General features: G+C 40.0%; 1 protein-coding gene across 3 annotated transcripts in view; it reads left to right on the top strand.

Annotated features, from left to right (window-relative positions):
* The first annotated feature begins 5925 nt into the window (after positions 1 to 5925).
* pcdh11 (protocadherin 11) overlaps positions 5926 to 16235 on the top strand; it is a 114426-nt gene continuing 104116 nt past the window's right edge. For all 3 annotated transcript variants that reach the window (XM_062425463.1, XM_062425464.1, XM_062425462.1), the window contains exons 1-2: positions 5926 to 6465; positions 12577 to 15084. In XM_062425463.1, the coding sequence (XP_062281447.1) occupies positions 5926 to 6465; positions 12577 to 15084 (3048 nt within the window). The remainder of the gene's footprint in view (positions 6466 to 12576; positions 15085 to 16235) is intronic.

The raw sequence follows: 16235 nt of genomic DNA, 5'->3' as shown, positions 1-16235 counted from the left end.
TTCTCTTGCACATGAGGACCACAGTTGTTTTAGCGCATGGATAAGTTTTTGTAGTGGATAACATTTTTTCTATTTGCATTGCATTTTGCTGCCGCTTCTGATGAGGATCCTTTCCCCCCTTTCCCCACTTCAGTTTAATTCATGGCACTTATTTTTTTTGTAAATCAGTGATGTCTCTACGCGACGGTACTCGCGGTTGATTTTTCATCCCATTCGAGTGGAAAGGGTAAGCTTTGCTCTTTACAGTTATTTTCCTCTTGTGATCAAAATGTGTTTTACTTTAGTGGTATATGTGCATATACATGCAAATGACTGGTCTGTCTCCCGAGCGCATTTAGAAATGCTAGAGAGCGCCCAGCAGCCCAATGTATGTGGTCCGTATAAAATCTAATTGATGTCCCAGTACCGGCGAGGACCGTCGCGGACCGGGCGAAAATTTAGTGATAGTCTATGAGGGACTTGGATTGTGGTTGATGTTCCTTGTGTTTTCCTAGAGCGGTTCCAAAGATATAACAGGCGTCCCTGTGCACCTTATGTAAATAGAACATTTCCATGGACACGGCACATCGTGGATAATCTAAACTGAGTTGTCGCATAATGAATTTGCGGTGCGCGGTTGGTCACGACTTCGGGCGTTATTTGGTCTTGTTCAATGCTGATCGCTAAATAGATAGGCCTACTTTTCCAACAGCATCCAACTGCGGGCACTTTTCAGTGCTGGTCTCCCCCAGCAGCTTGGCCGCTAAACTCGGTGCGTGGGTGCGCGGCAACAGCCCGCTCTTGGTCGAGCGGTTCAGCTGTCACAGACCATAACCTCAGTGGCCATCAGTCTGTTCACGCTCACATTCTAGGAAATAAATAAATAAATAAATAAATATATATATATATAGATAGTGTTTGCTTTAGGAATAACAGTTCGGCACAATGTAAATCCCCGTTGGCTTGGAGATTAACCGCCACAGTTGGTTGTTTGGGTGTCCAATATGTTATACCTACTCAATATGCAATAGATAATTATTATTGGGCCCGTTTTTAAAAGACCCCCAGAATGCCTCCTGAACTCATTTGCTGGAGAATTAAATCAAATGGTAATGTGAACCATCCCAAGATGAGCAGCATATTATGGATGTAGGTGGATGTATTTATATTAAAAAATAAAAATAAAAAAGGGTAAACGCAGTAGCCCCAATCTTTTTCAAATGGCAGTAACACATTGTATTAATGCGCACCCACATTTCAAATAAACTCGTTGGTACAGAGCAATTGGCGATACTCAAACTAACTCAACTAAATATTGACTGCAGATTTTGAAAGTCATGAAGTTGTGAGGAAATATGTGTTCTGGACAAAACTATCATGTAATCCAGGAGTTTTCTTCTAAGTGTCAAATATTATGTATTTTTGTTTTACTTTTCAAGTTTATCCTACAACATACTGTACGTTTGATAGCTCACCTGAAGCACATTCAGTACCCTTGAAAATGTCTGTTTAGCAATCACATGCCTGTATAAAAAAACTCTGGTCAATTAAGAGTTTATCCATCATTTACAGTAATAATTAAAATTTTTCTCTTGCATAGTTTTCTGATATTCACCATATTATAGTTGAATAGTCTTTTCAACTTCCAACAAAGGAAAATATATTGAATGTGACTATTTCAGAATCCATGATGGTGTCTGCAGAAAACACTATTTTATTTTTTAAATATGGTCACTGTGACATTTATGTAAAATGTTTAATATGTTGCAATAAGTTTTTCAACTATTATGACAAAAATGTATATTTTATCAATTATTTTTAATATTAATGGTTCCAGACTACAGTGTTCAAGCTACAAAAGTTATGACTTTGATTTAATTAATTGCACAGTTTATCTGACAGTTCATTTACTTGTCCGTAATTCAGGGTTCATCCCCAACATTTTAATATGATGAATGTTTAATTTTAAAGTAAAAGTTAACATTGACAATGACGTAAAGCCGCAGCGAAATCATCACACTTAAGTTTAGTGTTACAATTGCATGTATGGACTGCCCTCTTGAGGTCCACGATTACAATGTTGTAAATTAGTTGGTCATTTTGTTAATGCAAAGGGAAAGGAATCTCATCCAGCAACCATTCAATTACCCATGTACAGCTCTTCATAATCTAACATAAAAACGGATTGTAATGTGAAGAGCCACTGTGATATCCAGCCAAACAGCACTGCCAGACTTTATGCAAACATTATGCTGCAAAGTTTGTGTCTGATTTTTGATATATCTTATATTCCACTGATACAAGATAGTGTAATAGGCAAATCTCTGTGATATTTGAACTTGAATATACATATTTTGGCAGTATTAAATAAAATATTATTAATATTGTCGATGTGGTTATATATGTTAAATATTGCTTTCTGTCACTTTCTGGGTTTTCCAGCATGACTTTAGATAATATAGTCATTGTTGAAGTTTCCCAAGAGAAAAAAAACTTTTATTCCTTCACCGTGTAAGGAGAATTGTTCTGGCTGTGTGGACTGAAAAATAACTGACTGATCTTTACAGAAACCTGGTCTGTCAGACTGTCAGCGATTCTTAAAGCTCTAAAAAGAGAAAAAGCCCAAGACAATCAAAAGTATTACTTAACACCATCTTTTGAGAATCTCTTTGGATTCATGGGCAACATTGATAGATACAACACTGGTGAAAGCCTGTCTTTGGCTTTTAAAGGACTTCAAATGTCTTGGGTCTCAGCCTCAACCTAACCACACTAAAAGTTTTATAGTCCAGGCTATCTTTAGGGGTGAATGTAGGGGGTGACAGTAGCTGTATGTCTTCCCTCTCGCTGCTACCTTACGCGGATACAAACACCAGGAAAGCCTGTCCATCACATTGTCGTGTAAAGTGATCCAGGGCAGGCCTGCTCCTCACTCTATGTCTCCCAAGAGAGAAGCTGGAGTTTGCCTACTGGATTCAACCTGCTGTCTGGGGCTCAAAATAGCATTTCAGGAGACTAGTGAAATGTAAGCAAAGGAGACACTCTGACTGACACCTAGGATTTCTTTCTCCCTCCCTCTTACTTTTTTCCCTCCAGCACAATTCCTTCTCTCACCTAGCCTATCCCTCATGGACAGATTTATAAAGAGTTGTGACAAGTGAAAACCTGCACAAAGGTTGGAAAATCATGGTTAAAAGAAAGGAGCATGCATTAAGTGCATAGAATAGAAAGAGTAAACAAACAAGTTGGCCATCATTTGTTAAAAAGCAACATGTGCCTCTCCCCCAGAAAACTTAGAAATTGTAGCTTCATTTGGAAAGAGAAATGTCTCTGTCTCTCTCTCTCGCTATGTATATGTGTGTGTGTGTGTGTGTGTGTGTGTGTGTGTGTGTGTATCACATGTATATGGATCATATATGTACTCCTATATTTCTATTAAAATGAAGTTTCCTAACATCATATTAGTGTTGCCAGGGTGTTCTTTCTGTTACTACATTTGTACTCCTGCGTGCGTCTAAGTCAAAAACATACTACACCTCCTCATCCTGTGGAACATTATTGTCACTTACAAGAGAGACTAAATCTAGATCATGCTTTGATCTTTTCTGTTTTTTCACTTCAGTGAATCACATCCCATTTAAGGATGTAATTTAAACTTCATTATGCGTTGTGCGAGCTCAGCCTTGGACTGCTTGGTGATCATCACAGTAAAGCAATAGCTGTTCACTCCGAAAGATGCACACTTCAAAGTAAAGTGTGTCACAGACCCTAATGGGATATTCCTCATCAATATTTTGACATGACAGTACAACACTGCCTCTGCTATATGTGTTGAATGAATAACCCTCACAATGATCAATGTCAGCCATGTTATTTCTGTCCAACTGTTCTGTAATGAGTCTCATGTGACTGCTTTATGAAATGTGTGAAAAGAAATCTGTCTTTACAAGCTGCACAATGCCTTGCAATTGTTGCTGATTCAAAACTAGCTTAATCAAATTCTTATTTTTAATCAATTCCCCTTTGTCAGTAGGCTGAGAGCTTCAATGGCTATGAATGCTGTTGCCTTGCCAATTTAGAGGACCCCTGTAGTGCAGTTTAGGTAGTCATACCTTTTCTACAGGATATTATTTGACTCATGTAAATAGATGGGAATTTCATAAAGCAGGAAATATTGCAGTTCCCAAAGAGCTATTTGTGGTCCCTTGTTACTGCAGGTATGTATGCCTTTTCACCACCAGCTGTACATCGTTTGTGTGATGGCTGTCATATACTTTTGCCATCTTTGAAGGAAATGGACGTTTGATTTCAAGGCAGCTGCTTTATGAATAAAAACCAATATCATGAGGAAAATCGTATGAGGTTAATAAACACTCAGGGGGTTGGTTGACCTAAACACATCATGGAATATTAAATGAAATCATATTAGTCATTAAATATATTGCACTTGAATGCCCATATGGGGAGCCAGTAAACAGCTGTGCATTGGTAGGTTTACTCTGATACGTCATTGCGCACTGAATACAATCTAAAGACCAGTAATGTAATTTCCTTGCTGTTTCAATAAAATCAACTGCGCACAGATTTACTGTAATAATTGCAGTGAATTACCACCCCCGTAATATCAGAAAGCCTTGTCATCCAAGCATGTATGAAGATCAGTATCATTGTGGTAGAAATGATGGAATTTACTGTCAGTTTAAAAGGATTTCTGAAAATGGATTAAATTAATGATTGAGTCAAAATATAAGCTAGCAAACTACATGAAATAAGAACCTATATGACTGGTTAAAAAAAAACTACTGACTAACGGGTGTAAAGCAATATTTCATGCTAGCAATGTCGTTGCAGTGTATGACTTCCAATGACCTACTTCAGTTTTGGCAATTAGGGTTCTTGCCCTTTGGAAAGTTTTTGAACATATGAAGCAGTTAAACATTTTGTGTAATTACAGCATCAAATACATTGGTACCTAACTCAAGAAAACTTATCAATGGATGATGCTGAGTGATGACAAACCCATCTTCACTTCATTTTTCTGTTTTATCATAGGCATCATTCAGTACAAACAGCAAACTGCATGATGTTTAAATTTGATGTTAGAGAACGCACATCCATCAGGATGTAATGACATTATGATTGAATTTATCTAATTTGACTGATGGCGGCTCCCACAATAAATAATTTCACATTGTTGTTTCCTTCCACTGCAGTTACTCTGAACAGTGCTCTTATCATACTGTGCATGTTTACACACATGGGCGTTCATGAAATATTTGAGAGCTCAATTGTTTACATTCAGAGCAAATGAGGCTCTCCATTAAAAGCTGCTATCAAGCGGTACAACTGCAAGTGTGTGTGTGTGTGTGTTCATGCATGCAAACACCAATGCTTGAGGCTCAGTTCTACTACATCCCAATCAGGTGAAGTCTTGATTCGAGGGGCAGTTCATGAAGACACCACTACACCATATTGTCTCACACTGACTCAGATATGAAATTAAGTTTTCCTCTGTGTCATACACATTTGATTGTGGACAAGCTTTCATAGCAAATTATTTTATTGCAAACAGTGAACTCAAATAATCTCATACTTCTCAATGCAAATATGAAATGGTTCATTACAGCGATGAAATGGATTGATGGAATACGTGAACTACTAACCTTTACGTGTCCGCTTGCTCAGGGGATGTCATCAAAGGTTAATTGTGTAAAACTGCGATTAATTTGCTCTCAAAGACATGGGAAGGATGTGGGCTCATAACTAGTTAGGATGAATAGGTCAAGTATGAAAACTCTCCATGAGGGAAAATAGTACTAATTACAGCAGAATTTGAATTCTATGTAATTTTGTGCATTGACATTGTGTGTTCTTTCTCTTTTCTTTTTCTCCCTCTCTCATGACAGAATTGCTACTGTAGAGGTGAAGCTCCATCCTCTCTTGAGTATGGACTTAGCAAGTCAGGCTCATGTGCTGGTGGTCTTGCTCACCTGCATGGTCTTGCTATGCTTGGCCCAGGAGAGGGACTACACGGTGAAGGAGGAGCAACCAGAGAACGTCCGCATTGGGAACCTGCGCAAGGACCTAGATCTTAACCTAGACCCCAACATTAGGTTATCTTCGCCGCTGCAGTTCAAGCCTGTTTACAAGACAGGTGACGTGCCTTTGGTGAGGGTTGAGGCCAACACGGGGGAGATCTTTACCACCAATCACAGAATCGACCGGGAGAAGCTATGCTCGGGGGTCTTCGCTGAGAAACGCTGCTACTATGAGATTGAGGTGGCCGTGCTACCCGATGAGATCTTCCGATTGGTCAAGATTCGTTTCTTGATAGAGGATGTGAATGACAACGCGCCCCTTTTCCAGTCCACTGTAATAAACATCTCCATCCCAGAGAACACAGCCATCAACACCCGGTATCCAGTGCCCTCAGCGTTTGACCCTGATGTAGGGATCAATGGAATCCAACATTATGAACTAGTCAAGGTGAGGATCACTCCTGTTTAATTTCTCACACATATTTGTTTTGTTTTCTTATGTTTAAGGGTGGCTTCAGTTATCCTAACTTTATGGATGGTGTGTTGTTTGGTGGTGGGGGGGACTATTGTAGTTGAAAGAATATTTATAATAACCATTCCAACCATTTCATTCTTGTAAATGTGACCTATGTGACTACATATATTTAAAAATAACCTGTTTTTCTAAATCACTGTGGGAAATAGCCTATTTGTTGATTCTAACACAGGCCTGCTACAGTTCCTGAGTACATGCCAATCACATTTCTTACATATTCTTATGTGATATATACCCGTTCTATTTGATAACTTTGCCTTATTTTATATGAATAAATCAGTTAACTGATAATTAAAAGCACTCAAGTACCTGAAGCTGAATTCCTAAGTAAAAATATTATTAGCTATTATTATACGCAATCTCATGTCTAAACTAAAAGTCATCTTGTACAAATGAATTTAGTTCAATGGTGAATGAGTGAAAGATATTTATATTGGCTGGAAGCCTCAAAATACTGGAACAGTCTACAAGTAACTGGTTTTCTGGGTGGACTTAATAGAATAAATAGCTTTTAGTAAAATAAATTGTTTTTTGAAAATACAAGCAATGAACAATTACAAACATATATTTGATAAATTAAAGACCAGTGTAACAAACTGTCTTCGAGAAACAATTACATAGAGGTGGAATTGGAAGTATTAGGAAGCAGTGGATTTTTAAAAAAAATAAGTAATTGGTTGACTGTCTCCAGTACAGACAGTATATTAGTCAGCAAACACATTATCGATGAAGCTCTGACTCAGTGATAGGCCTGCAGCATGCCACCTGTCTGGATGGGGGTTGCTATCTTTGATGCATTGGGTCCTATTAGAGACTGTTTTTAATTAGTGAATCTTTACATTATTTGTCTTTCCCAGCTCTTCATCCCATGTTGTCTTCATGTAATATAATTTAAATTTCCACACTTATACCCTCCTCCTCTTGTAAACCTGCAACATAGTGCCATAGGGCTGTAGTGTATTTCCATATAGGAAATTAAATTTGACTCTGCCTTGAAAATATGACCTACTTTTTCATAAATTGGAATATGTCATGAAGCCCACAATGTTTTACACCAGCCATTAATACTTGCCTATGCTTTATTTCATTATGAGAGAAAGAAAAGTTCTCACCATGTACAATAATATCAGAGAACATACAGTAGAAATTGCAGACACAGCATGTACGGCATGTTCAATTTCTTGCAACAGGTTACATGTGCTGAACATATTAAAGCAAGTGAGAAGGAATGTTTTGTAATATTCTAATAGGTGTCTCATGCAGAACTAGGAAAGCTTTTCTTCATCATCTAATTGATGCCCTATTAAACTACAGTGCAATATTCCCGATCGCTTAATGGAGTCAGTCCTAAATCCAGAAAAGTAGGATAATATCATGCATTCTTCATTTATAGTCTAGACAACACTCTATGCTTTGTGGATAGATGAATATTGGAGATGACATGAGCTCTTACAAATGAAGTGTAATTAAAGAAGGAAATGCAAGCACTCTGGAGGAAAGCCTAAACATGATAAATAAAGAACGGTTACTGGATTTGAGAGCATATTGCAAGACAGAAATGACAAGTCCATCTTGGAGTCTTAGATGAAGTTAACACTGGGTTGGAATGAACGGAATCGTTGCTGTCCGTGTCTGCCTTGAATACCAATTTGCATTTTTAAAGAGTCTCCCCACTGCCAAGGCCTCTCCAGCGCAGTGTCCTGAATTGTTCATGCCTGGAAAATCACCAAGCAAATGTTCTGCTCATTATAATGATCATCTGCAATCATTTTCTTTGCCCTTTTCACAAAATAAAGCTTTCTAAAAACCCTCGCCTAGGCTGTGGTTGTATTATCTTTTGCAGGAAATTCTTCTTAGAGCATCCTTGGCACTGCGTCTCTGATTTAGTTCTTCTCATTATATGCTCATTGTACTCAAGATTAATTTCCTTGTGTTCCAGGTTCCATATGAGTAAAACTCAGGGAGAAGCATTAAAGGAGTCAGAGACATTTTCAACCTTTGGTATTTTTTATTTCACAAGTGCAGGAGAAAGCCCAGGGTTTAGTCGGGAAGGAATGTGCAAGCATTTCCTAGAATAGCTCTTAGCCGTTAAGCCACCCTTGGACTATCTTTGTATGGTCCTGTGAGATTTGTCTCAGAAGCTCCCCCAGAATGATAGTTTGCCCAGTTTTCTTGTGTTGTGCAGGGCACAATGCTAAAATTGCTACCATTGTGTAGCACAGTGAGCCACACTCAATGGTCTGCCACTCCACATGTAGCATGCCTGAGTTGTCAACATACAGCACAAATGAAAGAAACATGGTAGTCTCTTTTTGTGCAACTTTGTCCTTTTTTCCTAAGCTAAGAGGGACAATGGGTAATTCAATTCTACACAGTGCTCCAGCATCACATATAATGGTTGGTAATCACACTTTGAGTGAAACTCTGTCATCAGTGTAGTGCAGTGGTGGGTTACGTCACCTGAACTGCAGAGAAGGCGTCCTAAGAAATGGTCAAGGTCAGAAAAAGCAATCACATGCATGGATGGAGGAGGATCCCCCATGAAAGCAGATTCTATCACTTTACATATTCAAAGCCCACACAGAAACTTACTTAAGACTGAAGGAGATTCTGCTGTTGGTTTTGCTTGGAATTTTGGCTGTTCACAGACATACAGTAGGCCTCTTTCGTTATCCCAGTGATTTTGCAGCATCACACACTACATTAATCCAAGTTGTATCTATGTCAGCATCTTCAGACACATTTAGAGTGGGCATCTTGTTCAAGTCATTTTGTGTAGATCAATGTGTTGCCAGGCTATGCCTCACTGATGAACAGGATGATGAAGTGGATGTCTGTATTTTGGTTTGATAATCTGGAGAGCTCTTGGACTTAACCTTTTGCCACCAACCTAGGTTTTTCCTGGGGTATTTTGCTATCCACTTGGTTACTACATGTCTGAAATATACCTAAGATATTTAGTAGATGGAATGGTATTTTTACTGGTACTCCAATTCTCAACTTGAATAATTTTATTTGCAAACTGAATCTAGCTTTGCATTTGAAAATGCACAATTTATTCAAGCTCCATTCCTGAGTAGCAAGAATGTTTTGATTAATGCATTTCATGCTGCCTATAGGCATTGAATAGGAGTTTGGGGCAGAGAGCTCACTGGCAAGAATTTCCAGTTTTCATTAGCATCTTATTTTGACACATTATCCCTTTCTCTGGGTTGACAAAAAGAGACAAACAATTCCCAGCTTCTTTTGTCTTAATTATATGCATGAGATCATGGCTAGGGGCAAAATGGATGAGGGATGGAGAGAAAGAATGAAGGAGGAATGAGAGAGGTAGACAAAGAGAGAGTGAGTTTCTATCAGCATTATAAAGAGGTGCTATAGCTTGTGATGAATAACCCTCCCCAGTTAGCCCCATCCATGGCCATCACCGTGACTAGAGTCCTCCTGATATATTCACAGCCCAATCTCAGTCTCCTCTGAGTTTTAATAAGGTCATCAACTTGACTGAAAGATGCATCCACTGATAATCTGAGGCACTATCTGCAGAATGAGGTTCAGAATCATCCTTCCCTTATCATCATCTACCTCTGCTTCTGTCAGTGTCCCTCAATCATTTTCATTTAAAATAACCACCTCTTGTGTACTGCACACATCCCATATACAGTATATAGTGCCCTAATTCCTCCCTTATTACTATAGCGACCTATAAAGTTCAAGAAGACAGGCACCTGTACGATATATGTGTGATGAAAGAATGAGGCATAGTATAACATACACAGTTAGCTGTTCAGACTGCTTCGTCCCTCTTGCTCAGCCTTAGGGTTTCCAGTGAGTGATTCATGCTAGTATTTGGCCTTTTCTTAGCCCGCCCTAGATCTTATCACAATCCACCAGACTAATTTTGCATTCAGGAGGATGCACAGCCTGAGAGATACCTCCCTTCAACTTATTGAAATGCGCTGAGTGCTGTCTTGTCAGTTGTAAAATTGTGTGAAACCAAGACAAAAGCATAGAGGAAATGCTGGCTCATAAATCATTGTGCAGCATTCCCTTTGACACATCCTAACTCAACATCCAACTATTAACATCAGGCTTTGCCAAATATCAGTGTGCAGACACTCAGCTACTGTGCCGTATCTGTGAACTATTCAAACAACTGAGGATTGAGGAGCTCTGTGTGGATGGAGTAGTGCTTAGCAATAGAGCCCTCTGAATGTTGTCTTGGACCTTTCAGTTATGCCAGAAATTGTTCTGCAATGTGCATAAAGATTTAGCACAGTTTATCCATTAGGCTGTTTCTCTACATTTCCACACATACTTTGTATATATGGCGTGTCTATTTATCCCTGTATGACTATTGCTTGCCAGAAGGATCACAAAATAAGGTCTGAAAGATCATTGCTGCAGTGTTGGCTGTTTTAAGTTCTGTCAATCACTGATATGATGACAACATTCCCTAGGCAAGCAATTTTTCAGAGTACACAATAATTTACATGCTGCCGCTGCACGTTTCCTTGTGTCGGCTACAACACTATATTGGCACAAGGACGGTTCTAGATTTTAAAACCTACTTGTGTTCACAATTTGGTTGAAATGTTCCTTCCTTGAACAAGGAGAATGTATATATCTTAATCTCATTTGATAACTGTGCCTAGACAGAGTAATCTCTTCCAACATTATGTGCAGCATGAAGCTTATCTCTTTAAAGAGGATGCTTTTTCTTGTTTTACCATGAAACTGCTACTGACTGAAAGAGCTTCAAAGGGCTTCTTTGTTTGATAATGTGCATGCAGCTCATTCATGGGCTTGATCTTCTTATTTCCTCCCTGCTACTCCTCTCTCTTTCTCTCTTTTTCTGTCAATTTTCCCTCTGTCTCTCCCCTTCTCTTCTTTCCTATCCTTCCTCTCTATTCTAATTTGGAACTGTTTATGAATCCATACCATACTCCATTTGAAACTGTAAATATTAGTGCTCATTTTTTGGGTGGAAGGCAATTACTCTTAACAGCCAGTACCAGTTCCTTCGGTTTCTCATGAGGATTACTTATGCATTTGTTTTCATTTTACTACAGCTTTACTTTTGCCTTGATTTAGCCCTTTTTGAACAAAAACCCTTCCTAATATGCAGCATTTTTCACTCCCCTTTTCCTAATCTATAATGATCTAGTCTTGCAGTGTATTCAAATTGGAAGGTTATTGGTTGCTTTTTAGCTGTTTCTGTCCCATTAAATGTTTCAAGGCTGCCTGCTCTATTCTAACTTGACTCAAGATAGGAAGGTAGAATGAAATCTAATTTTAGTGAAGGCATAATAAATATGATGAGATTAATCAATCCTTTCAAGTGGTAGTTGCAAGGAGGGATGTTGGGACTTGATTCACTACAATCATTGGTCACATTTTAAGAAGGATTCATTAAATGACTTTTTCCATTTCTGGAGTATGTATTGTATAGTCAAGAGAAATGAATAAAACTTTGAAACAAAATTATGATTAGCATGTTTGAAAATGCTTTTGATTTGAGATTGAGATGAGCAGAGCAGAGCCAAGAAACAGCTGTTGGTCACGAATGTCCCAGGCTATTAAATTTGAGTAACCTAACCTAAGGAAATACCTCCACAACCTGTTCTGGCTTTCTAAGACAACTGAAAAATCTACACTTTTAAAAACAAGAATGAGTATGTCTCAGACTGTATTTATATATCTCTGTAGCATTCTTTGTTGTTACCTAAAAGAAATATATTCTTATTTATTATAGTACGAATAAATCAGTTGAGTTTGTTTGTATAAAAGGACTTTGACACAACATATGGCACCCTCTATCCACAGACACTTGCATTAAATGGTAAATGAATAAATAAACAAACCAAGAAAAAAACTACAAAGGGGAAAAAATAAATTCTGTAAAGAGGACTATGAGAAAAAGAGGATTAATCCTTTCATAGTTTCGTAGTTAGACCAAAAGTTCAAAAGGTGTTTTGGTTATAGGGAGTGAAAATAACTCAAACTTTTGTCTTGTCTTTGCAGAGTGTCAGCGAGTTTGGCTTAGACATCATCGAGACTCCTGAGGGTGACAAGTGGCCGCAGCTAATTGTTCAGCAGAACCTGGATCGTGAGCAGAAGGACACCTTTGTCATGAAGATAAAGGTGGAAGATGGTGGCAACCCTCCCAAGTCGAGCACTGCCATTCTTCAAGTAACCATCTCTGATGTCAATGACAATCGTCCCATCTTCAAGGACAGTGAGCTGGAGGTCACAGTACCCGAGAATGCCCCCATGGGGACATCAGTTGTTCAGCTCCATGCCACAGATGCAGACCTTGGTTCTAACGCACAGATTCACTTCGCCTTCAGCAACCAGATCTCTGCCTCAACAAAACGCCACTTTGCCATTGACAGCTCTACAGGACTGATCACTGTAAAGCAGCCGCTGGACAGGGAGCTAACGCCTGTCCACAAACTTATCATCCTGGCAAGTGATGGCAGCTCCACCCCTTCCAGAGCCACAGTGATTGTTAATGTAACAGATGTTAATGACAATGTTCCCTCCATAGACACTCGTTACATTATCAACCTGGTTAATGGGACTGTTCTGCTGTCTGAGAATGCACCTCTCAACACCAAAATAGCTCTAATTACTGTTACTGACAAGGATGCAGATCTGTATGGCAAAGTAGCTTGCTACACTGACCATGATGTTCCCTTTCGGTTGAAGCCTGTCTTTAATGATCAATTCTTACTAGAGACAGCTGCCCCCCTAGATTATGAGACTACACGAGAATATGCAATTAAGATAGTGGCCTCGGATAGGGGGACGCCTCCTTTGAACACTTCAGCTATGGTTTTAATTAAAATCAAGGATGAGAACGACAATGCACCCATCTTCCCCCAGCCGGAAATCCAACTTTCCATACCGGAGAACAATGACCCTTCCACACAGTTAATAAAAATCAGCGCCACTGACGCAGACAGTGGACATAATGCTGAGATCATTTATACTCTTGGCCCTGATGCGCCTGATGGGTTTAACATAGACAGACGGTCAGGAATCCTCTCTGTTGGCAAACGACTGGACAGAGAGAAGCAGGAGAGGTATTCATTCACTGTCATAGCAAGGGACAATGGTTCCACATCCCTGCAGAGCAATGTCACTGTCAGGCTAATCGTCCAGGACCTTAATGACAACAGCCCAGCTTTCACACACCCTGAATACAACTTCTATGTGCCTGAGAACCTGCCTCTCTATGGAACTGTGGGCTTAATCACAGTCACAGACGCAGATGCAGGAGATAATGCTGTTATAACCTTGTCCATTTTGAACGGGAAAGATAATTTCATCATCGACCCCCAGACTGGTGTGATCAAACCCAATATCACCTTTGATAGGGAGCAGCAAAGCTCATACACATTTATGGTCAAGGCAGTTGATGGAGGTCAACCTCCGAGCTCTTCCTACGCCAAGGTCACTATAAATGTAGTTGATGTGAACGACAATCGCCCTGTGTTCGTCATCCCATCCTCCAATTATTCATATGACCTAGTGCGGACCACCACAACCCCTGGTGCTGTGGTCACAAGAGTGTTTGCCATTGACAATGACACAGGTATGAATGCTGAGCTGCAGTATAGTATCATCAGCAGCATCATCATCACGTCTAGGGTCTCCCCTCGAGGTCTCTTCACCATTGACAAAACAACGGGTAACATAACACTGCAGGAGAAAATTGTGGTGGCTGATCAGGGGCTACATAGGCTGGTCGTCAAGGTCAAAGATCTAGGCCAGCCTGAGTCATTACATGCTATTGCACTTATTCACTTGTTTGTCAATGACACTGTGTCAAATGCTACCTTTATCCAAGAGCAGCTGCGAAAAAGTATGGAAACACCCTTGGACCGTAACATAGGGGACAGTGAGGTAACACCTCAAGCTAACGGATATGTGATTGTCGTCATAGCTATCATAGCAGGGACCATGACTGTCATCTTGGTAATATTTGTGACTGCCTTGGTGCGTTGCCGGCAGACACCCAGGCACAAAGTGGTACAGAAGGGCAAGCAGAGTGGTGAATGGGTGTCGCCAAACCAAGAGAACCGTCAGATCAAGAAGAAGAAGAAGAGAAAGAAGCGATCACCCAAGAACCTCCTCCTGAACTTTGTGACCATAGATGAATCCAAGCCTGACGACCCCACCCATGAGCATGTTAATGGTACATTGGATCTCCCTGTGGAGCTAGAGGAGCAAACCATGGGGAAGTACAACTGGGCCACCACGCCCACCACCTTCAAACCCGACAGCCCAGACTTAGCCAAGCATTACAAGTCTGCGTCCCCTCAACCTACATTTCAAATTAAACCGGAAACTCCAGTGGCCCCAAAGAAACACCATGTGATCCAGGAGCTCCCCTTGGACAACACATTCGTGGTGGGCTGTGACTCACTCTCCAAGTGCTCATCGACTAGCTCCGACCCATACAGTGTCTCAGAGTGCAGCTGTCAGGGGGGATTCAAGACTGCGGGGCAAATCACCACCCGACAGGTAATTCATGACTTCCTTTTTAAACCCACCCACACTAGTCCCCACTCACACTCCCCTTGCTGTCCCATGGTAGGCGATGTGAATGGGGGAGGGTGGCAGCATGGAGCCGGGGGATTTTCCCACACCGACCATGACCATGTGTACATGAATGTCATTTGCACTTGAACATGAGTATGCTCAAGGAAATAAAACAGAATTTTCCTCAATTAATACAGCAAACCTTTCACTGTACTTCCTGTGCTCACCCTCCTCCGTCAGCAACCAAAATTAAATAATAATTTACAAAAATAGATGTGCAGGTTTATTTCATATTCAAAAGATTAATTGCACCAGTGCTATAATGTTGGCTAGCTATTTTTAACTTAAGTGTGCATTGTTTGTGGCAATGTAGCCTGATTTAGAAGAGTCTGGGATAGAAAGATAGAAAGATTGAGAAGTTTGAACTCTACTTATGTATTTGAGGTCAAGGGCGAATGAAGCTGTGTGCTAATATATTTGACTGACACTCTTAAACAAACCAAGTCCAAAATAAATACAGCAGCCAAAGTGACACAATTCATTTGGACAAAAAGTCTGAAGGTAACAGCACACAAACACAAAGTGTTTTTTGTGTTTTTTTTCAACTTGATGAATAATCCACTTTTTGTGGCTTCCGTCCTCAAAATATTAAGTGCTGTCTTAACTGTGCCAGTGAGGCTTTGTGTGAGAGAAGCTCATTTGAATGCCAAGGTACAGCAAAGGGCTTATGATTCCTTAAGAGATATTGTATGTGCCAAATGCGAAGTGCCCCAATAAATAAAAGCTGGCGAGGGAAATAAATGTAAATCAGAGGTAAGGAGAGGTGGCCTTGCTCAGTGCTGACAGCCAGAGCAGAGTGCTGTGGGGAAGACTGAGTACTGCTTGGGGTGGGGGAGGGGGTCAAGGTGACGCAGAGCCTTGAGACCAATATACTTAAACACCAAGGGAGCAGTAGTCCATAAAAATCCTGCCAGGCCGACGTTGCATTTAGCTCATAAATGCTCTACTTTAATGACCCCAATTATTGTTATAAACGGCATATGTAGATACGCATTCTGTACATTGTTTAAATTGGCTCATATTGATGTAATGACATCACAACAAAGGTTTGCTGTGATGTGATATAGTTTTTT

Source organism: Scomber scombrus, chromosome 9, assembly GCF_963691925.1.
Source record: "Scomber scombrus chromosome 9, fScoSco1.1, whole genome shotgun sequence".
Taxonomy (NCBI): domain Eukaryota; kingdom Metazoa; phylum Chordata; class Actinopteri; order Scombriformes; family Scombridae; genus Scomber; species Scomber scombrus.
Note: the sequence above shows the minus strand (reverse complement) of the source record. Positions and strands in the feature narration are given on the sequence as shown.